The 24,397-nt window shown below is 38.0% G+C and overlaps 1 protein-coding gene across 9 annotated transcripts in view; it reads left to right on the top strand.

The window, feature by feature from the left end:
- Positions 1-24,397, top strand: part of RBPMS (RNA binding protein, mRNA processing factor) — a 170,983-nt gene that overhangs the window by 74,797 nt on the left and 71,789 nt on the right. For 8 of the 9 annotated variants that reach the window (XR_006886636.1, XR_006886637.1, XR_006886638.1 and 5 more), the window contains one exon: positions 81-143. The exons of the other annotated variant lie outside the window; for it this stretch is intronic. Coding sequence is in view for 4 of the 8 variants with exons in the window: in XM_046648457.1 (XP_046504413.1) it covers positions 81-143 (63 nt within the window). In the remaining 4 variants the exon portion in view is untranslated. The remainder of the gene's footprint in view (positions 1-80; positions 144-24,397) is intronic. 9 annotated transcript variants of the gene reach the window in all.

The following is a 24,397-nucleotide window of genomic DNA, read 5'->3' as shown; positions in this document are numbered from 1 at the left end:
ATTCCATTTGACATCAACTTTGAGCCAGAAAAATAGATATCTCTGATTTTTTTCTTTCATATTTCTTTTTCTTTCCTCAGCCCGTAGGTTTTGTCAGTTTTGACAGTCGCTCAGAAGCAGAAGCTGCAAAGAATGCTTTGAATGTAAGTACTAATGATGTGATCATTGGTAGTTTCCTATGAGGTAGTGGAAAGTAATAGAACCTCTTTGGACAGGAAATCAAATGAAGGAAATGTGACTGCTCAATCTAACAGAGAGGGATTCATCAATTTGATTAGCCCTTTAAAGAAGTTTTTCCTAGAATTGTGGTCAGATGTGCAAACTATTAAATAATACTTTGCTGTTCTCTAGCTTTTACTGTAATGCTCAAAATACCTGATGATGTGGCTCTTATTTTAATTCAGCCCAATCCCATCCCGTGGTGATGCACAGCTTAGTTGGCTATCAGTGTACTCTCACTATCTAAGCCTAAGCCAAGAGTAGATGAAAATCTTGGCTTTCCTTATCTCATGAGGTTTTTGCTTTAGGTATGTGACTTTTTTTTAAACAGGTCGTAATCTATTCTGATTGATTAAAAACTTGCATATATGGCTTTCCCTGAAGACATTCTGCATTGTGACATCATAAATGATCGTTAACTGTAATTGAGTAGCCATACCTGTATTTGGTTTGTAGGTATCTTGTTGCCATCTGTTTTAAGACTTTTACCAGCTTTATTTTAGTAACTAATTTTCCCCTTTGGTATGTTGAAAAACAAAACAACTTAAGAGAACCGCGCTGGGAGAAGGTAGAAGGAAGCAGACTTTAGTTCCAGATGCTGAAGACTGATCCTCAGGTGAGGAGTCTCAGTGAAGGGTCTGGCTCTATCCTGCTCTGGCAGTTGGCCTAAGTGGTTGTGAATGAGGGTTGATTAAAGTGGCCAAAAGTGTTTAGGGTGCTTCTTGAAAGGCCAAGTGGCTGCTTGACTGGTTAAAATCTGAGTATCTTTGTGTAGGCTTCTGTGAACTTGTTGTTGGCCTTTGTGTTGCTGTGGAACCTACAGGTGCCCCTGCCAGCTGCTTCTCTGAGCACCTGGTTGCTAAGGCAGATCGTGCTGAGGAGGGCTAGGAGAGACCTGGTATCCTGATGACTTGGAGGCCCAAGTTTCGGAAAGGGCCTCCAAAGATTCTGTTTATTTAGCGTAATGATGTCATCGTGACATAATCTAGAAAGGTTTTTAGGCTTTGAAAAAAGATGTGTACACACTCTCAGAAGAAATGGTTTGCTTGTTATTGTTGTTGGTTTTTCATGAAAACATACAGGATTGTCTTAGGAATCCAGGAGCTCCAAAGAGCTTAGACTTTTTCTGGGTTTGGGTAAATGACCTTGTGGTAAGAATAACTGCTTACTCACTCTCTTCCTCTTCCATAGAACAAACTGTAAACATGTTATTGAGCACAAATGGTGCACACTGAAGCACAGTGTATAATCAAATGTTTTGATACAAAAATTGTTTTATAATTTTTGCATTACAAAGATGCATATATGGATACTTCTCCATATAACCAAGTTTTAAACTTAAAAATAAAACCATGATTTCTATTTAGGCAGTGTTTTCTTTCATTCTCACCAGGTGGCATCTTTCTAAATGCAGACATAAATATTTTGAGTTTTTCAAAGTTATGTTATATGTTTTTCTAAGTTATAGATGAAGTTTTCACCATGTTGTTTTCGTCATTCTTGTAAAGGAAGTAATAGCAGTTGAAGCTTGTTCACAGAATGGGCTCTCCATTACCTTTATCTCTGCTCCCTGTGTAAAGATGTCACTGACCTGCTGCTAAAGAACAATAGGCGTTTATAGTAACTTCTCTCATCTGACGAAGGCAATGTTCACTTTTGGGCTAGATTGATATATTTTTTTTTAACAGAACTTTATTTTTAAAATTTTTCAGTGGTCATAGTTATAAACTGTTTCCTTACCTACTAAGCAGAGTATGGCAAACATAATTTCAATTTTTCTTGGTGCTTGAGTGTTATATTATTACAAATATCAGATATTCAGCTATGCTATAACAGTGATAGAGGTGTTTAAGCCCTTCCCTGTGCCACCTGGCCCCAGATCACTGTGCATTCATGTCTTGAGGTTTAGTTTTAGGTTTTTCTTGTGCTCAGCTCTTCCTTCTTTTTCACTGGCAGCAAGCCTTCCTTTTAACGGCATCCTCTCCCTTAATCATTATGCTGTTTGCTGCTCGTGTATTAACTAAGGAAGAACACCAAGCAAAGCAGTTCTGTTTCTCTTCTGTTTTGTGGACCTACAGCTAACTCTTAATATTTACCTGTGGAGTATTGAACCTGAGCTTTCTTCTGCTCAGAGGCTGACTTGTGAGTGTAGGACATTTATTGGGCTCCTGGGTGATTTCTTTGTTGATATTTTTAACTTTTATATATATAAAGTATTAGAGGTCTTTGTACCTTAGAAACTGTACCTATTGGTATAGTTAGGTAAACAGACCAAGAGAGGATAAATGGCTCAGTCAAGAAGTGTAGGTTTAGAGCTACAACTAGAAGTAAGCTTCCTGCATCTTAGCCCTGTCTACTTTTACAACATCTTGCTGCTCGCTTGGTCCATGGGATTTTGCTTCATTTTTTTCTGGTGGCAATGACAGACTATTTAATTCACACTGTCCAGGACAAATGGCCACAGTAAAGTTTGGATCTGACTGTGGAGCACGGTTTCTTCTCTCTGCAGAGAAAATGGGCCCATTCAGGATAATGTTCGTAATCATGAAGCTGACACATCTTCTCTGTGACCCAATATATTATGCTCTTTTCAGGGTCATCTTTTCTAATTGGTGAATTAAAAACATACGATGCTCATAGCTATTACAAAATTTTCTCGTCTCATGTCATTCGTCCAGGCTGCTTCTAACAGCTTTTCTTCACATTACTTTGGGGGAAAATTCCATGTTGTAATGTTTTGTTTTATTCCACTATTGAGAAACTTAAGCCTCAATCCAGTAAGTCCCTCTGTATAGAATAGTTCATAGTGTAATGAATCACTTCTCCATGTTTGGAGCTTTCTTCTTGTTATTATTTCTCTGTCTTGGTTACTCTCTGGTTCACTTGTTAGTATTAATAATTAGTCCTTTCCCAAAATGATTGATTTTTAAATCCATTTGTTTTCTTCCATTTTTGTGTTAATGCTTCAGTCAATTTGATAATTTTATGAAAAAACATGCTCAGATTGAATTAAGTGGTAACACTGAATTTTTTTCAGGGAGTTACTCAAATCTTCTAAAGTAAATACAGTATACTTGGTTTTTATAGCAGAAACTCTCAAATTAAGCTAAAAATAACCCAAACTGAGACTTCCCTTCAGGTTATCTATGGTCCCATTAATCCTCATGATTAGAAACCTCATCCATTCTTTAACCTGACAGCAAAATGTCTGACCTATTCTTCACCCTTCACACACGTTTCTAATTTCTCTACCAGCAGTTTTCCATTGTCCATGCTAATAGAAAGGGGAGATGATAATCCAAAGTATCAAATTATTTTTAGGATTTGTTTATAATTTTGGAATGTAAACCAAATACAGTGATGCTGAGAGCCTGGTTTAGTAAAAATTTGATTTGTGGAAATTTTAAGAAGAAACAGAGGAAGTTGGGCAGGTCTAAGGGTAAAGACCCTGAGCAGAGGTGAGAATAAACCATCTCTGGCTATTCCTACCAACTGTAAAGACCCCAATATTGCCATTGTTGCCTAGCTGAAATCGTGTTTTAATAAATGATTTGTAGTTAACACTTCAGATCAGCAGGCTTGTTGTAGTCCTTGCTTGTTCCATAACGGGCATTGTCTTACACTGGTATTTTGGAATTGTTCATCTGAAGTACTTGAAAAAGTCGTGTGTGAACTCTTGAGTATATGTGCCTTTTGTTTTGATAACCTTCTTCCCCCAATTTTAAATAGTAGTTATTGGGCTAGGTTTTATCATAGGCTCTGTTACAAATTATTAAAAGTCTGGTGTAATCGTACTATGTACATCACTACAGATTGCCTTCACAACTAAACATTGCTTAGGCTGGCACAGTAATTTGCTTTGTTCTCAAACTAGACTCATTGATCTAAGTGATCTCTAATTATCGTTGCACCCCCAAGTCCTTTGGGGTTTTTTTTTTTTTTTAATGTTATGATAGATTACAACCTTGTGAGATTTCAGTTGTACATTATTGTTAGTCATGTTGTGGGTACACCTCTTCCCCCTTTGTGCCCACCCCCCCACCCCCCCCCTTTTCCCTGGTAACCACAGATCAGATGTCCTTGTCAATATGTTAACTTCCACCTATGAGTGGAGTCATATAGAGTTCGTCTTTCTCTGACTGGCTTATTTCGCTTAACATAATACCCTCGAGGTCCATCCATGTTGCTGCGAATGGGCCAATTTTGTCTTTTTTTATGGCTGAGTAGTATTCCATTGTGTATATATACCATATCTTCTTTATCCAGTCATCAGTTTCTGGGCATGTAGGTTGGTTCTACGTCTTGGCTATTGTAAATAATGCTGCGATGAACATAGGGGTGCAAGGGACTCTTGGGATTTCTGATTTCAGCTTCTTGGGATGGATACCCAGTAATGGGATGGCTGGGTCATAGGGTATTTCTATTTTTAACTTTTTGGGAAATCTCCATACTGTTTTCCATAGTGGCTGTACCACTTTGCAGTCCCACCAACAGTGTATGAGGGTTTCTGTTTCTCCACAACCTCTCCAACATTTGTCGCTCTTGGTTTTGGATGTTTTTGCCAATCTGACGGGTGTAAGGTGATATCTTAGTGTAGTTTTGATTTGCATTTCCCTGATGATTAGTGATGATGAACATCTTTTCATGTGTCTATTGGCCATATTTATATCTTCTTTTGAGAAGTGTCTGTTGATGTCCTCTGCCCATTTTTTGATCGGGTTGTTTGTTTTTTTGTTGTTAAGCCGTTTGAGTTCTTTGTATATTATGGAGATTAACTCTTTGTCGGATAAGTGGCTTGTAAATATTTTTTCCCAATTAGGGAGCTGTTTTTTTGTTTCAATCCTGTTTTCCCTTGCCTTGAAGAAGCTCTTTAGTCTGATGAAGTCCCTTTGGGGTTTTTTTTTGAATAGCTTTATTGAGCTATAACTCACATACCATGTAATTCACCCTTTTAAAATGTACTTAAAGGTTTTTAGTATGTTACATTATTTTTTTTAATGTGATAAAATATGTGTAACAGAATTTGCCATTTTAATGATTGTGTGCAATTCAGTGGTGTTAATTACATTCACCATGTTGTGTAACCATCACCACTATGTATTTCCAAAACTTTTTTCTCACCCCAAACAGAAACTTTGTAACCATTAAGCATACCTCCCCATTTCTCCTTACCTCTAGCCTCTAGTAACCTCTAATCTACTTTCTGTCTATTAATTTCCCCATTTTAGATATTTAAATATTTGTCCTTTTGGGTCTGGCTCTTTTCACTTAGCATAATGTTTTCAAGGTTCATCCATGTTGTAGCAGGTATCAGAACCTCATTCCTTTTTATGGCTGAATAATATTCCATTGCATGGCTGTACCACATTTTGTTTACCTTTTCATCTGTTAACCGACACTTGGCTTGTTTCTACTTTTTGGCTGTTGTGGATAATACTTTAGTGAACATTGGTGTACAAGTATCTGTTTGAGTCCCTGTTTTTCACTTAGGTATATACTTAAGGAGTGGAGTTGCTGGGTCGTATAGTAATTGTATTTTTAGCTTTCTGAGGAACCTCCAAGCTTTTCCTTAAAGGCTGCACCATTTTACATTCCCACCAGCAATGTATGAGGGTTGCAAGTTTTCCATTTCCTCACCAATACTTATTTTCTGTTTTTTAAATTAAAATCACCCTAATAGGTGTGAAGTGATCATTGGGTTCTTAATAAATACGTTTTGACTGATTTCAATGGTAGATTTGGTTCTTTTGGAATCCCATGTGACTTAAAATGTTTCTTTTAACAGGGATTAGTAACATTTCTTTTTCTGCCATGGCAGTTCTAATTAATGGAACTACTTTACTCTCTTTTTTTTTTTTTTTTTTTTTAAAGATTGGCACCTGAGCTAACAACTGTTACCAATCTTCTTTTTTTTCTTCTCCCCGAAGCCCCCCAGTACATAGTTGTATATTCTAGTTATGGGTCCTTCAGGTTGTGCCATGTGGGAAGCCACCTCAGCATGGCTTGATGAGTGGTGCTAGGTCCGCACCCAGGATCCGAACCAGTGAAACCCTGGGCGGCCAAAGTGGAGTGAACTTAACCACTCGGCCATGGGGCCAGCCTCTATATTACTCTTAAATAGTTTACCTTTTAATAAAAGAAAGGAGGGGAAAAACCCAACCCTTGGGTGATTCATTTAAAAAAGGTAAGACGTATGTTTGTTTCTTTTATATACAACATCCAAGATATGAAGGAAAGGTATTTTCTCAAGGTCTAAATAGACTTTGGAATAAAGAGATGAAAAGCAGTTTGGTTTTGAAGAGGAAAAAGGTAGCAGTTAGTCATACTTCCAATGCAAAGGAACCTCGTAAGTGGACAACAAAGAGGAATTAAGGAGATATAGTATTAAATTATTTATTGATTATTGAAGAAATTTATTGATTGAATTGTGTGTGGTAAAAAGAGAATTTTTAGAAAAATCTTTAGTAGTTTGTAAGAAAGCATGTTGAAAAGGTACTTGATAGTGTCACATGTTGAATAAACAACTGATATAATCAGGAAAACAGCTTTTTCCGTCTCCATAAATTCCTGGCATTGAAGTAAACACTACAGTTATTTATATCCAATGATTCCAGCCTTGAACGTAATTTCAGTTTTGTTGAATAACTTGAGCTCTCCAACTACCGAGTTTCTAAACAGTTGGGTATAATTAATTCGTTATTCCCAGGTTTCTCTTCTGTGAAAAGGGGGTATTATTCACTTCCAAAAGTGTAAAGGAAACAACCAAGCAGAAATGCTTGCAGTGCTATAAATGTGAACTTATACTGTGAATATACTTTCTTAGTCAAAAGATGTACGTAAAGTGCTGGTACAAACTCTTGAATACAGAGGGATGCCAGGGCAGTCGAGACAGGCACTGGCCACTCAAAGACGTTTTGGCTTCAGTTTCACAGAAGTCTGTGACAGTTTCTGTTTCCTGTATCACAGGTTTTCCTGACAGGTTGTGCAAGTTAGGACTTTTGATCTTAATATTTATACAGCTTGTGAGTTAGGTGAATTATTTCCACTAAACAGAACTTTTCACAAACATAAGCATCCAGATGGCCTGTCTCAGCTTCCCCCTCACCAGGCGTCATGTCAATATGTTTCTTATCAGTTTTAAAAATTTCTCCCTAAGTTTCTCTTAGATTATTGCTCAGAGTGGTTGAAGAGGCCCAATTAGTGTGATCCCAGCTGGGACTTTTGGATGAAAATATGCAGGGCTGCCAGATGAGATCATGAGTCCAGTCTAGTGTGTTTATCTATTAAATCTGTTTATAACTGCTTTTTCTTGCGGAGTTTTAAGGCAGCCATTTGACATCTCTGGGTTGGGGACCATGCCTGTGCCAGTCTGCCGTGATGCAGGGTTGCTGGATTCTTCTCTTTTTCTCAATGACTGCATGTACTTTGGGGCTTGACAAACAGCTCAATCCAGCTAGCCCCCTCAAAGAAATTTGAAATAGCAGCTTTCCCCCCCCTTTTTTTTGCTGTGCTTTGCTCTCTTTATGATGGTCCTGCATTTTTGGGTTGTTATAAAACCTCCCTAGGATGGTGCAGCACATAATTTAAAACTTGTTCTGAAAAAACAAATGAAGATGAGTGTGAGGAATTTGCTAAATTCCCAATTAGTCTTTGCCTGAAGAAAAGTTATGTTATTTAAATCTATTAAGCATTCACATAGGAAACTGGAAAATGCAATGCTAGTAAAAGAAATCCTAAAGAAGTTTGAAAAAGGAAAAGTAGCCAGAAATGTTAGCATCATCCTGTTCCAAGAAACGTAGGTGGGAAGAAGCACAGATTGTCACATACAAATGGGTGTGTACTCCAATAAGAGACATGTGGAGATCTCAAGGTCACCCAGCTCTTCTCTAGGTAAAATGCTTCATCTGATATTACGTGGCTACGTGAAACTGCCCTCAGACTTTGCATTGTGAACTTTTTGAGTATCTACTTTCTTAAACTTATCTAGACTCCCTTTTAAAAATGCTATCTCATACTGACCTTGCCCTTTCTCCATGGTTCTTCAGGTATGTCAGAAATGCTGAGAATCTGTTTGCCTCTATTTTAATTGAAAGTAGAGAATATAGTTAGTGTTTGTGGAACATGAAGTGCAAAGAATGAGTGATTTGCTAGGATTCTTTTTGCTGAGAAGCCAAGCCAATTTTAGTACCAAAGATCCCAGCATTCTAGGCCATCCACATTACTGATTGTTCTGCAGTGCAGCACATTTTGGTGCCTTAAATCACTGTCTTTGTTGTAAAATCACTCTTTTACTTCTTAGTGAATGATCATACCATTGTAATGACTAGGGGCTACGGTGCTCCCTCCCACACTGGCTTAATGTTTCTGATAATCTACACGGATTTGAACTTTTGGTGCACAAAGCTGAAACCCTTTGTCCCACTCTGTAATTGAAATGCATTAGGACATTTTAAAGCTTTCGTGAGTGGGGGTGGGACTTAACCCCTTCAAAGTAGAATAGGGTATTTTGACAGGACATTTATCAATTATTGTACTCTTATTTCCTTACAAGTATATACAATATGAAGTATTTTCTTTCTTTATAATTAAATGCAAAGTTTTATTGCTGTTTTAATAGACATTTAATAATTATTCCATGGAAACATTTTTAAAAAATTAAATAAGAAATACAACTAGCAATTTTTTAATATATAAAAATAAGTATGGGAGAAGAAATAGAGTAAATGCTTCTAGAATATGAAAAAAATGTATATCTGATGCATTGTAAATATGAGAATAGGAATAAGAGATAAAACAAAATTTTAGTGAACATGATTAGACTGATTAGAATCTTAAAAATAATAAAAATTTGTCTAAAAAGGCTAATATTTATAGAACATAAGTCATGGAATATATTTTTAAGACTAAAATTTCTCTTCTAAAAATGTAGTGATAAGTTTCAATAGAGAAAATTTGAAAAATTAAGGGATACCTTGAGTACCACTGGGCATTGCATAAAAGTATATCAATTTTTGTTTTCTAGCCATTGTGCAAGTTTATTTTAAAGATTGTTTTAAAATTGAAAGATCCTAATAATTTCCCCCAGAAAATGCAGTTATTTAGAAAATTGCTACTGTAAACTAGTAACCAGTGATTCTCTTATATTTTGAATAATTTTAATCCATTTTGTTCTTTATTTGCCTTAGACTAGATATCACTCAAAAGTAAATGGATGAATAAATACCCAGAACTTAAAGAGTAAATTTGGAAATGTATTATGGGAAATGAAAATAAGTTTAGATGGAAAGGAATTCACATCTCATTCTCAATCAGAAAGTTAGTTTATGACAAAGGAGCAAAAACAGGCAAAGTATAAAAGTCTTGTTTCTACGCTTTCAAAAATAGGAATGAAAATCAGAATTCACACATTACAGAATAATTTTTCGTAGAATTTTGATATTAATTTAGAAGGTCAATGTAATGTGCAAATAAAGGAACAGTAAATAGAAGTTAGAGAAGACTATTCAAGGTTACAGGTCATGGATATGCCTCAATGAAAAAAGCAAACAACCAGCTTATAAAAGAGAATCTGGCTAACTGTTTACACATCTTAGATTGCTAAATAAGTGAGTGACGAAACTGATGGAAGAAAGGCTTTTAGGCTTAGGGACATCCTGAGTAACTATAGTAGGAAGATGTTGATTTTTCCAACACTTTACTATGTCTTGGTTTTATCTGAAGGGGTGTTCACCAAATTCTAAAAAATACTTAAATCAATCCTAAAAATGAATTTTAATTCACTGATATTAAAAATGTACTGTGTATTTGCTGTATTAGGGTAGTTTTATTTGTGCATAATATTGTGGTGTTAGTATGTTTGTAGCCAGCCCTGGTGGTCTAGTGGTGAAGAATTAGAGCTCTCACTGCCTTTGCCCATGGTTGTTTCCCAGTCAGGGAACCACACTACCTATTTGTCAGTTGTCATACTGTGGTAGCTACTTGTTCCTGTGATGGTGAAAGCTCTGCCACTGGGATTTCAAATGCCAGCAGGTTCACCCGTGGTAGCAGGTTACAGTGGAGCTTCCAGACTGAGACAGACTAGAATGAAGGACCTGGCCACCCACTTCTGAATAATGGGCCATGAAAACCCTGTGAATAGCAGTGGAGCGTTGTCTGATAGAGCACTGAAAGGTGAGAGGATGGCACAAAAAGACTGGATAGAGTTCCACTTTGCCGTACACGAGGTTATTAGGAGTCAGAATTGACTCGATGGCACTAACAACAAATTATGTTTGTACCTGTGAAAAGGAGCTAAATCTCTAAATTGAGCCCAAGAGGAGAGCAAGGAAAGCATGTCGTCTTGATAACCAATTATAATATTCTGTTGACAATGCCCATCTCAAAGGATAAGAGGATCAAATTAGAGCAGCTAGCACTGAATAAATGGTAAAAAATTCTGATAATTGATGGTGATGATGACCCTTTATATTCCTTAAGTCCCCTTTTCTACACACTCATTTTGAAATAATTTCATTGCAATACCAAATTCCACTGGGTTCAGAGTACTTCTGAACATTGATTTGTATTATAATGCAATTAACAGTAAGTTGATTCGTTGGTCCATCCTTGGAGCTTTTTGGGGGAAACAAAGTTACAGTGTTGTCCTTAATATTCTAAAGCCTTCAAAATATTGTAAGCCCAACAAAGACACCCTCATCTCCCTTTTATTCTGTCAAGCTAATCATGCACATCTTTCTTCATTTCACGTTCCAGTTGAATCTATTTAAAACCAAAGACCCCCACAGCCATTCCACATAAACTGTTTTATTTAGCAGCCAGTGAGATAGATGCCTTAGAGTTTATTGTCTAGACGAGACTTTTTGTGGAGAGGGAGAAACTGAGTCTCACTTGTAAGTGTCCTTGAGGTGTGATGCGTTAGACTGGAGGAAGAGTGCTGATTGAAGTTGCTCAGAGGTGAGATCCGCTTTGACTCATTTTATTTTGGCTCCCTGTGCAGCACAGGAAGTACTTTGCAGTGAACTTCCGAAGTTTGGATTTCACTGTTTACATTCTTTTCAACTAACTCGTGCCTAAGCCCCAAATTCTTAGTTGGAAAAGCTTGCAAGGCATCTGATGGTCTGTGCTAGTTTTTTTTAAAAACAGGTTTAAGGAGCAAATGCTACCTTCTTTCCTTATTTTTGTATTTTTATTGCATTAGAGAACAGATTTCCTGCCTCTGGATTGATTTATCTGTAGCGGTGTTTATTAGTGACTTTGAGGACCAGTTAAATAATTTATTGGTGTAGATGGCACTCATTTTTATCCTCAGTAAAGTTGAGGATATAAAGTCATTAACTTTTAAGAACATTTTTAATTTTAAAATGTAGTGCGATCTTTTCTTTCTGAAGAATTGCACTTGTCCTGTTGTACAGCTTAAAAATCAATAACTAGAATGTACATGTTTTCTACTTCCTCTTGGTATTCAACTTTGTTAGGATTACCTGAACTTGGTTATCCCCTGGATCCTGTTGGGAGAAGGGGTGTTCATTGCTAAAAAACTAGAAAGCAGAAAGAGAGCTGTAAAAAATGTACTTGGAGGCCGGTTGTGGGCTGTGTCTGATCTTTAAATGGAAGCTTTTTCAAAATGGTTTTGGAAAGTTTAGGCAACTGTCTTTTTTCACTCGTAGAGTTTGTTTATATCAGCACTGTCCTGTCGTTGTTCCCCTCGGTCTCTTTTTTTCTTCTACACCAGCCACTAATAAAGACTCAAAGTAAAGTTTGCAGAATGATCCTTAAAGCATATACAGAAAGTTAAGATGGGTCCTCAAATTACTTAACAAGTGTTTCAGGTAAACCTAAAAGAAGTGTGTTAAATGCATTCTCTTAGACTGCCTCCCTCACAGGTATTATTCTTCATATGCTTTTCTACATAGACACAGAAATACTTGGTTTTTATAATTCTGAGACTCTATATTGCACAATGTTAATCATTCAACGTATCTCAGAGTTCATAGAGTATTTTCATACACATAGACGTGCACACATCTGTCTTATTTTGCCTGGCATGCACCTAATATGTGTTAGGTGCAGAAGCGGGTCTGTTTCCTTCTTTTCAATAGTTAGAAGATTAGTGCATAGTTAGTATGATTAGTCTTTTCCTTGAAGAGGTGACACCATCCTTGAAACTCTAGTCTTAACACCAGTAACCCTTTTATCTTTACAGGACCTGTATAGTCATCTGTTAATGACATATTGGATATGTAATTAGTAAGTATTTAGAAACTCATCCCTTCCCAGTTTAGTCCTAGGTTTCGTACTTTGTATAAGCTGTATGAGCACATGTGTGGCCTTTATGAATGACAGTGCTGCTCTCAGTTTGCCATCACTAGGAAAAGATTTAAACTGTTTTTGTAGTTGATAATGAATCTGCATATAAACACCCTTGCTTGCTTCTTCGATACATGTGTGACCAAAGGCATATATTTTCTAGACTGGCCTGGTTTAGTAATACAGACTACAGCTAAGAATGGAGTTTCTTCTTTTGTTAGTTTTTCTGTTTACTTTTCTTTTTTTCCTCACTGTCAAACTCATTGATTTAAGCCCATAATCTGGGCTTTATTGAGATGAACTGCATAGTCTAGAAATCATTTACATTGACACAGCATGGATTGTACCCTACATTTCTTAGACTATCACTTTAATCCCTTAAATTTTTGCTGTGACAGCCGTAAGATTGTAGACAAGTACAGGGAAGTTCTTGGTAGAGGCAGAACCTCTTTCTCTTTGTTGGTTTCCAAATCAGTGAAGTTAGCCATCAAATTCTCAGGTTTTTCTGGTATCCAGTGGAATTGACAGACATCAGACTAGAATGTCATGGGCCAAAATTGAGCAGATGTGGACCATCAAAAGTGTGCTTGTAGGTTTGCCCCATATCACTTCAAGATCTTCTCAGGGTCAAAAACTGTTGCCTAAGATCTACTTCCTTTTAAGCTTTCGTTTTAGTGCCATTTGTTTAAGTGTCTGCATTCAGAAAGCAGCAGGGGTGAAAAGCAGTCATGCAGCTACTACCTTTTTCCCCAGGGGAAAGAGAGGATGCTTATGGGTACAGTCATTGTACCAGTAATGAGACATGAGAGGAGAAGGCATGAGGAATATACAATGAAAGGGACTGCTGGCAGCACCAGCCGCATTAGGTATTTGTGTGTTAAGGATTCCAAGACGTGTTTTTATCCCTACCAGAACAGTTGACTGTTTACCTTCAAAATCCTTGGAGTAAAAATGTTAACGTCAGGACTCCTGAATGAAAGAATACCATCTGCACTCTGGCCTATGTTTCTTTCCGTGTAATATTATCTATTTATCTATTTCAAAGCGTTACTGTAAAATACTGCTTTAATTGCTAACTGACCATGCTTGAAGTAGAGGCATCCTGTTCCTAACACTGTCAGGGCCAGGTCTTTCAATCATCCTTTTCAGGACAGTTTGAGAACATAGTGGCAGAAGTTCAAACAATCATGCCCTCTCAACCCTTTGGAAAATAAACTCTGTTTGACTCTGATTCTGTTGACATGTTAAAGATTGAGTTTATAGCTTCTTCAAAGGCTCTGTCATGACTTTATAGTTATCCTATACAAAGCAGATTCTCCTAGGGCATGGTTATATACACGGGGGTGGCTGGCTAACAAAAAGTGTGCTTTAGTGGAAAAGAAAGAAATTTAGCTGGGGTGGATGGTCAAGTCAAATAGAGACCAGATACCTCTGAAGTACTTCTCCTTTCTCCTACAAAGTGGGTACAGTCTTTGCAGTTACCAGCCAGTACCCCCCGAGCTACTCAGACTGTGTGAACCAACAGAAATGAGCAAGAGAAGCAGGACACACGTGAACTCCCTGTGGGAGAAATGAAACCAGGTGGAATAAAAGATTTCTCTGAAACTACACAGCACCAGCTCAGACAGCGGCTCAGGTATCCTGCTGCTTCCTCCAGTTGAGGGAATCTCCAAGCTGAGTATGGATCTCATCCTTCTCTTTTAGCAGTGGTAGAAGCACCTTTCCGGAAAGTCCAAACGGGAAGAAACCCCTATCAGTCCATGTTTCAAAGGAGCAGCTCCTTAGCTGATGAGCACTGGGCCACAAGAGTGTTTATCATATGCCGGGCATTGATGTAATCATTGGCAGGAAGAATTCATTTTTTCTTTCGATCAACCCTATGGGGTATGGACTGTTATCATTCTCAGTTTATAACTGAGGAACCTGAGGCACAGAAAGGTTAAACAACTCACCCAAGACCAACAGTGGCGGTAGATTTATATGCAGGCTATCAGACTTAAAAACCCACACAATTACCACAATTTAAGCCTCTTATTTGGGGAGACGTTCTGCCTAAAATTGGTTGTAACCTTGAGTTGGAGTGTCTCCTTTATAATTGTCACTGTCGCTAACTATAGCTGATGGTACTTCTGGAGAACCAGTTTTCTTGCTGCCTTCACCATTAAGTGGAAGGGGATCTACCAAGACCATCTTCTAGTTACATTTCTAGTCCTTCTGAGTTTGGGGGGCAGAAACAAGATTTTCCTCATTTTGTCGTTGGAACAGGTACATCCTTAACTACATTGTAGTTTTCACCATAACAGTCTGGCTTATTGGTGAGAGGGTGTGAATTTGAGTGCTACAGTTTGTTCACACAAATAAAAGTGAAGCCAAGGATAAACTGTATTTTAGGAAGTGGCCTAGTCACTAGGAAACTTTATTAAAATATTTTTATTTTAGACCCAGAATGGCTAGTGAGGGATGATAATGGGTTTCTCTACCATGGCCAAGCTTATTCTGTTATAACACTCAGAGACATGAGCTTGTTACAAAATATTATCAGAGGAGAAATTACATAGGCTTGGAATCAAAGAAATCTCGGGAGACATTCTAGGCTAGACGCGGACGCGTATTCCTTTCTGTTGCTAAAACATTCAAAGCAGGATAAAATTTAATTGTGTTTTATAGAACATCTGGTTTAGAAACAAAATTATACAGATTTTTTCTTTCTTTTTTTTTGATTCAAGGGGTTAAAAACAAGAAGGGGATACAAGACATCTAGAAACCTAGCACTTATTGGAATACTTAAATTGGGCAATGGAGCAAGGAATTGTATCTGGACTCATAACACAGCTTCAACCCAAATGGCCACGTCTACCTACAGAGAGCCCCTGGAAAGGGTCTCTTTCTTAAAGTAGAATCTGGATATATTACCAATAGAGAGGGACACATTCTTTTGAAATGACTCTGCTTAGACAAGGAGGACAATGAGTAGTAAATCAGATTATTCTAAAGTAAATCCAGGACAAGCACTTTGAGGTAGCTGGATTAAGAAGAACAGGGCGTAATTGGTCTGCTAGTTTCTTAGTGGGCAGTGACCCAGCAGCACAGGCTGTTGTATTAACAGTCCTGATGATTCTGCAAGCAATGCCCTTATTTAGGAAAAGTATGAAATATGGTTTACATCTGACGGATTCTTCTCCTCACTTCTTCCTTCCCTGTTGGAACCCACGTCTACCTAAATTTCAGCACAGTGGAAACTGAACAACAACTTCATTATTATCTGAAAATAATGTAGTCTTTGTAAAATAAGGAATTTCACAGAACTGTAATGTTACACATGCACACAATCACAGGAGTCAGAAAATTGAATTCTCATCTAGATTCTCCCAATAGTTGACTGGAAATTTAAGCAGATTACCTTACTTTTCTGAATCTTAATTTCTTCATCTGTGTTAGAGGTTATTGGCATTTTGGATGAGACAGTTCTTATACTGTATGGAACTGTCCTGCTCTTTGTAGGACTTAAACATCCTTGCCTCCTGCCCACTGAATGCTAGAATTGTCTTCAGTCATGTAAAATCTCAAAAACACTCTTACACATTTCCAAATATCCCTAAGGAGTGTGTGGGGTAGGGGGCAGGGGATATGGAGTAGAGGTAGTGAGCAGCGCTACCTGTGGTTGAAAACTGCTAGGTTAGGAGGTCCCCAAAAATTCAGTACTAAAATTCTGTGATTTTCAGGCTTTATGTAGATAACCCTCTACTATTCAGCATCAGAGAACCTGACCCAGTTCTTTACCAGCTCCCCACTTCTGTGATCTTTACTTAGTTTTGTTTTTTAAAAAGTGTTTGGGCATCACAAGTTTTCACTTGGGATACAATGACATTTTATAAATGGTAGAAAATTTCTACTCATTCATTTTCAGAAATGGTATTGAGTTGGGAGAAATATTTTGAAGTTGTGACATTCACTTTTCCCCCCCATTTCCTTTTGTGCAGTCATCTTTTCTATTTATATGTATAACATGCAGCACTTCCTTTAGCTTCCCTTCACACTGTTGTCTCTGCATGAACCCTGTCCACTCCACTGTTACAGTTAGATTACCCACATGTGTGCTTCTGTTTGGCCTTCACTGAGTCATTTTAAGGCTCCAACTGAATGTAACAATTGTTTTCAGACTCCTGGGGAAACTTCTGCATATATCTTGCCTAGAGTCTGTTTCTAATCTGATTGAATATTTTATGCTTCCTGTAGAAGAGAAAGCTGACAATATTCAGAAAACCATAAAAATATTTTGGTCCCCGGAGACCTCAGAATATCTCCAAAGTGTATATATACATACTAGTTTCTGATGGGAATGACATATCTAGCAATAATTTCAGAAAATGGTTTATGTTTCTAACTTGTGCTTTTAACTTCTGAAAGGTAAAAGTTAAATTATTTCAACTTCATTCCTTTTTTTTTCCCCCTGAGGAAGATTAGCCCTAAGCTAACATCAGTGCCACTCTTCCTCTATTTTATATGTGGGTCACTGCCACAGCATGGCTGATGAGTGATGTAGGTCTGTGCCCAGGATCCAAACCTGTGAACCCAGGCCACTGAAGTGGAGTGTGCCGAACTTAACCACTATCCCACTGGGCCAGCCCCATTCATTCCTTTTTATATGTTGAAAGATTTGTGGTCCCCAGGCTCTTCCCTTTCCTTGTAACCAAAATGCTCTTTGAAAATAGAAGGCTTTTATTCTTAGCCTTCTTTACAGAATGTTTTAAAATATAACAGCATAGAGAAATGCAAATCAAAACCACAGTGATACACCACTTCACACTACTAGGATGGCTAAAGTGAAAAAGACAGGCAATGACAAGTGTTGGTAAGGATGTGAAAGAATTGGGATCCTCATACATTGGTGATGGGATTGAAATGGTATAGCCACTTTGGAAAACAGTGTCACTGTTCTTCAAAAAAGGTAACGTAGAGTTACCATATGATCCAGCAATTCCACTCCTAGACAATTGAAAACATACGTCCACACAAAAACTTGTACATGAGTATTCATAGCAGCCAAAAAAGTGGAAACAACTCAATGTCCATCAACTGATGAAAGGATAAACAAAATGTGATATATTTGTACAATGGAATATTATTCATCAGTAAAAAACAACGAAGTCCTGCTACACGGTACAACATGGATGAACCTTGAAAACATGATTCTGAGTAAAAGAAGCCAGTCACAAAAGACCAAGTATTATGCGATTCTATTTATATGAAGTATCCAGAATAAATAAGCACATTCACAGAGACTGAAAATAGATTAGTGGTTGGAGGGATGAGTGAAGAGGAGAGGGAGGGAGGAATAAGGGTTACTACTAATGGGTACAGAGTTTCTTTTTGGCTGATATAAATGTTCTAAAGCTACATAGTGATGATGGTTGCAGAGCTCTAACTATACTAAAAATTGTTGAATTGTACACAAAAGAGTGAATTTTATGGTATGTGAATTATATTACGTAAAGCTGTTATTAAAAATGTCCATAATAACGTATGCTATCTCAACAACTTTTAAAATAAGAACATTGAATTTCCAGTTAAATCAACATTAAGTAAATTAAATAGAAATTTAAGTAAAAAATAAAATAGACTTCAATGTTTGGTCACTTAGCAGGAAGACTCAAATACATTTTTGTTGAATGAAAAATCTTTTGAATGTAGTATAGTATAATTAAGCCATCTCCAACCTCTGAATCCCTTTCCCATATCTTCTCCCACATAGTATTATGACTGGATAGCTCTTAAGTACAACGTGTACAAGAATAATAGATAAGGGGCCGGCCCAGTGGCGCAGCGGTTAAGTTCGCATGTTCCACTTCTCGGTGGCCCAGTGTTCACTGGTTTGGATCCCAGGTGCGGACATGGCACTGCTTGGCACGCCATGCTGTGGTAGGCGTCCTGCATATAAAGTAGAGGAAGATGGGCACAGATGTTAGCTCAGGGCCAGGCTTCCTCAGCAAAAACCGGAGGACTGGCAGTAGTTAGCTCAGGGCTAATCTTCCCCCCCAAAAAAAAAAAAAAAAAAACACAGAAGAATAGGTAATAAGAATCATTTTCTTATTAATTAATTTATTAGCTTGTTCTATTTATTAGCTTGTTCTAGTCAGCTGTAGTGGAGGGAACTGGTGTTAGAACACTGAGTTTCTTATGAAAGAAGCCTTCTTGGTTGCAGAGAAATCAGATAGTTGTTTAGTAAAGCTGAGTCAGATCATGATCTCAATGAGTTAGACTATAAATGCTTTACAAAACCCCCAAGCCAGCAGCAGAGTATGCCATTCTCTTTAGTTACTCCTGAGAATTGATTTAGTTCTTCCTTCCCCATGGATGTTGTTTTATTTACCACTGTTTACAGAAAGTAGCACTGTTGGTTCAGCTTTTCTGTTTAATGCTTGATAATATGGATAATTTAGAAAGAAGTCACTTTACCACCCCACCTCCCAATCCCACTATACTGTCTGGTTTTTTCCTGCTTTGTAGGATAATAATCATACCTTCAAAAAGAGAACTAAAAACGTAAAAAGTTATAACTCAGGCTCAGTCAGTGTTAAGAAAGGCCAGCAGTGCACCAGGTAGATCAGCTACCCCCGGTGGACTCCCAATCTTGGAGATTCTGACAGCAGGTTATGAAGCAGCCCTTGAAATTTACTGAGGGCTCTGCTTGGGTGAACCTGAAGAGACATAGCAGAACCGTGGCCCTCAGAGGATCTGGGGTTTAGTACCAGAAACCAAGGTGAGGGTGGTGTGCAGCAGGGAGATATAAAACAAGATCTGGGTACTGAGATTACATCACAGGGTCAAGGAGGGATCAGTACTAACTTTGACCTTGACTTGAGCTCCTTTCCTCAGATTCCTTATTATTTCCTGGACACAAAATGGGGATTTTTTTTTTTTTTTTTTTTTTTGAGGGAGATTAGCCCTGAGCTAACATCTGCCATCATCCTCCTCTTTGTGCTGGGGAAGATTGGCCTTGAGCTAACATCTGTGCCTATCTTCCTCTACTTTATATGTGGGATGCCTGCCACAGCATGGCTTGATGAACAGTGCGTAGGTCCCTGCCCAGGATCTGAACCAGCAAGCCCCAGGCTGCCTGCCGAAGTGGAGTGCATGCCAGCACCAAAATGGGATTTTATTGACCTCCTGTAAAGGTTAGAAGTTTCTCAAGGCTAGGAAAGAATTGAGCAGATTATTACAAAATGCATTTTTGTATACTGAGATTTTATTGTACTGTATACGTGGTTTCTCATTCTATATTAAAAGTCAGAAAGAATTGGTTGAAACCTGTAACTTAAACAGCATTTATTTCTCTTTTTCACTGTAGACAGCCGGCTAGCCAGAGTTTTCTGGATGCCCATATTCTTTAAAGCAGAAGTGGGTTTTCATTTGGAATGTGGAAAGTGGAATTTCGTTTGGGTATGGAGAAAGGGGAAGAAAGAAGTTTATTAAAATCAGTCAGGAAACTCTTTCAGCATATTAAGTTGAATCTTACAAAATTGCTGCTACTTTATTATTTTTATTCTGCAAAAAGAAGTTTCATCTGGTTAAATACATATGCCTCAGATCCACTGGATTACTGGATCAGAATGGCGTGTGTGTGAAACGCCAGGAGGTTCTGAGAGCAAATGACCTTTGCTCTAAAAGAAATGGGTGACCTGTGCCTGTCTCTCAGAGGAGAGCTGAGTTCCCTGACACTGGAATTAGTGGTAGGGGCAGTCTGTTACTTTCCAGTAGAGGTTCATATGGTTCACCTGAATGGAATAATATTCATAAACATTTGAATTTGTCCATATTGGGACTTTGTAAAGTCTTTCAGCCCAGGACTCACCAGGGGAAGCCAGGCGTCAAGCACAACTCAGCCTTGAGAATGCTCCCCTCCCCCAGGTTCAGGCCACAAATTTAACTGATCTGTATATAGCAGTGTTTATTACAGCAGTTTTGGCTCCAGTTATCTTTACCCCCACTTCTTTTTTTAAACATTTCTGAGTATTTCAATTAGAAATAGAAAACTAAAAAGTTAACTATAATAAACAACATTAAAAACCTTTGGTTACTTCCAAGCTTCCTTCAGAAGGTTCAGTATCAGGAAGTCACAGCAGGTGGGGTGGAGTGTGTTAAAATTCTGGGTCCTCAGCTTTTTAGTCAACATACATAAAATTATCATAAATGAGTAAATAGACGAGTGGGTTGGTGAATCAACTTTAACTTTTTAAATGGTGAAACAATTTTACCTGCTATGAATGCATAGATATACAGATAAAGTGAAGACAACAAGGATGAGAAGAGACCCTAAACTGAATATAAATAGAAATAAATGAGTCTCACTATGTTTCAGATGAATAATACAACTACACTGAAGGTAGGGGGAATGGGGAGAACTAACCCAAATAATTCTTGAATATATATATATATTCAATCAGTATATTCTATGTATATATAGGCTATATACTTTTAGGCTAAAGACAAAAAGAACTGTAAATAAATACTGAACAGTAGTTAATAGATTTGTTTTTTATGTTGATACTGTTTAGCAGTTCTGAAACTACTTGGTGTGTATTCCTGTATTGAGCAAATATATAAATGTGTAGTGGATAGTGAGAGCTAGGATTCAGAGGAGGAGTTACAAATATGGAAAGGGAAGGCTAGAATTAACCCAATGGTGTTGGATTGGAATTTGAGCTATCAGTACAAATTTGTGGGGTTTTTTTTTAAAGATTGGCACCTGTGCTGACATCTGTTGCCAATCTTTTTTTTTTCCGTCTTCTTCATCCCAAAGACCCCCCAGTATATATAGTTGAATATTCTGGTTGTGAGTGCCTCTAGTTGTGCCAGGTGGGTCACCGCCTCAGCATGGCCTGATAAGTGGGGCCGTGTCCATGCCCAGGATCTGAACTGGTGAAATCCTGGGCCTCGGAAGTGGAGCATGCGAACTTAACCACTTGGCCACGGGGCCGGCCCCCCGTGTTTTTAATATATCTAAATAAATATAGAGAAGTAGATATGGATGTGAAAGTGTGTGTGTACGTACAATTTGAGCACCAAAACAAATGATAGTAATAAATTATAAATCATAGAATAAAATAAGCTATGAATCACTACTCAGTACTGGTGTGTGAGTGAATGAATTAATGAATAAATAAAAAACAGGGCAGCAGGGTAGGCTTTTCCTTAGAGTAGAAAACTAACAAAGACAGAAGGAATGATGGGAATTACAAATCACTGTTTGGCAACCACAGTAAATGATTACTTCAGGTAAGAATCATCAATAGATGTTAACACTAGTGGGTGAAAGTTTGATAAAAAACAAAATATTTATGTAGTCTCAAAGTATCTCCTTATGAGATGCTTATTAATTAAAAAGGGGAAAAAATAGTAACCTTTCAGTAGACAAACTTGGCAAGTGATCAGAGGTATTATCACTAGTAATGGAACAAAAATGATGTCATATGCCTCCTGATCGGATACACTGAGAGTGACACATATCTCTTCTGTGATAATGCCTGCCAAAACTGCATAACCTGAATCTAATCAAGAAGCAAATCAGATAAACCCAAATTGAGGGACATTCTACGAAATAAATAGCCTGTACTCTTTAAAAATGTCAAGGTCATGAAAGACAAGAACTGAGGAAAATATTCTAGAAGGCTAAAGAGATGACACCTAAATGCTATGTGTGATTCTGGATTAGATCCTGAATGAGAAAAACAAAGAGATGTCCTTGTTTTTAGGGAATCAAATTGTAAAGGGTCAAGGGGCCTCATGCTTTCCACTGATTCTTAAACAATTCAGGGAGGCAAAAAAGTGTGTAGGGGAGATCTGGGCTTGTGGTGTATACAGGAATTCTTTCTACTTATGCCTGCAACTTTTTTATAAATCTGAAATTATTTCACAATAAAGTATTTTTTAAAAACTAAACAGAAAACACCAACATAGCTGATTGAGTGCTGTATGCCAGGATGTCTACTACTGTTGGTTCTGCTCTGGCTCTGCTAGCACTCCATAGGAAATCCCTTATTCCACCTCTCTCCCTCCTCTTCTCATTTTTTTAATCTGTATCAGATTTTTATAAATTATAACTTTGTAAATTATACATATTTGTAATTAATTCAAACAATACAAAATTATACAGAAGAGAAATCTTTCTCGCCCACCACCATCACCACCAAAGTTACCGCTATTAGCAGATTGTTTGGTGCATTATAAACATGCCTGGGCTTACATAGGTAGATTGTGTCCACACACACGTACATATACAAAGTCTCCTCCCTTCAGACTACTAAACGTTGTTGAGTATCCTTTTTTATAACCTAATATTGCCATGGACATCTTTCTCAGTAAATATACATAGCTTTGCCTTATTCTTTACTGGTTTTTTTCTGTAAATGAATGCTTCCATTGTCCTAAAACTAGTTGTCAAGGACTGATAAACTGACTTTAATGGTAGAACCATTTGTAAGGATACTGGATAGCTGGTAGCTCACAGATTTGAAGGATATACCAAACAAACAAGACTCCATCAGGCATCAAGACAGCTCTGAAGACCTCAGTGACAGGAGTTTGGAGACCTTATCTCTAGTGGGAGACTGTTAAGGCGACTCAGCTCCAACCACCTCTGTTTTCTGTATCTCTGTACTCAAGGTTGAAATCCTCAGAAGAAAAAACATGTTGGTCACTTTGGGCAGCGTCTGTCCCTTAGATAGTCAACTGTTGTTAGGGGAGTGAGGGCACAGAACCCAGACATTGGCCTCTGGGTGCCCTTCCCAGAGAAGCCATGTCAAGTGACTTCTCTTTCCAAGACTGCTCTAATTGCTTCATGTCTGGTCTGTCTGGTCTCTCCTTTAAGTCCAGCTGCCCTTACGCCACTAGAATTGTCTACCACTACCGTGATTCTCAGATGTGGTACCCTACACAAGCAGTATCGGCATCAGCTTGGGAACTTGTTAGAAATGTAAGTTCTCAGATCCCATCCCAGACCTACTGAATCAGAAACTGTGGAGGTAGAATTCAGTACACTAACATTTGACAATCACAGTTCTAAATAAATCTGATCGTATTATTTCCCCAGGTTAAAAATTTTAAGAGCTCTGCTATGCACATACTCCAGAGTCCTCACTCATGGCTTAAAAGGTCCTGTGATCCCACCTCAGCCTGCTTCTGCAGTCATTTACTCACCTCTCCCACGTACACATTCTCTCCCCCTCCATCCTGTCATACACAACTTTGCCAAGCCCTTTCCTGGACTACCATCTGGTAAATTTCTGCTCTTCCATCACTTCCTCTCTGATGCCTTCCCCCTTTCCCAGTCACTTTCTGCCTTGGCTGTGTTTCTTATGGTGTTTATCTCTTCATCTAGCCATTAGTTTACCTGTACAGCTCTCCCACCAGAGTGTAAGCTCTGAGCTCCTCAAGGCAGGGACTTCCTTTCATTGATTCTTGGGTCTCTGACGCATAGAGAGTATATGCTTGGTTAAATTTTGGGTTTTATTTTTAGTTTTTGTTATGAAACTTCAAGCATATCAAAAAGTAGTGAGTGTAGAAATGAACGTCTGTTAACCTCTCATCAGAATTTACCAACTTAACATTTGGTTCATCTTTTTTTCTAAGTATTTTAAAGTAAATACATGATATTATATCATGACATTTTGTCATTATATATTCTTTGTGTTTCAGTACTAAAAACTAAAGACGGGCTGGCCCCGTGGCCCAGTGGTTAAGTTCACGTGCTCCGCTGCAGGTGGCCCAGTGTTTCGTTGGTTTGAATCCTGGGCGCGGACATGGCACTGCTCATCAAACCACGCTGAGGCAGCGTCCCACATGCCACAACTAGAAGGACCCACAACGAAGAATA

This window comes from Equus quagga, chromosome 22 (assembly GCF_021613505.1).
Source record: "Equus quagga isolate Etosha38 chromosome 22, UCLA_HA_Equagga_1.0, whole genome shotgun sequence".
NCBI classification, from domain to species: Eukaryota; Metazoa; Chordata; class Mammalia; order Perissodactyla; family Equidae; genus Equus; species Equus quagga.
Note: the sequence above shows the minus strand (reverse complement) of the source record. Positions and strands in the feature narration are given on the sequence as shown.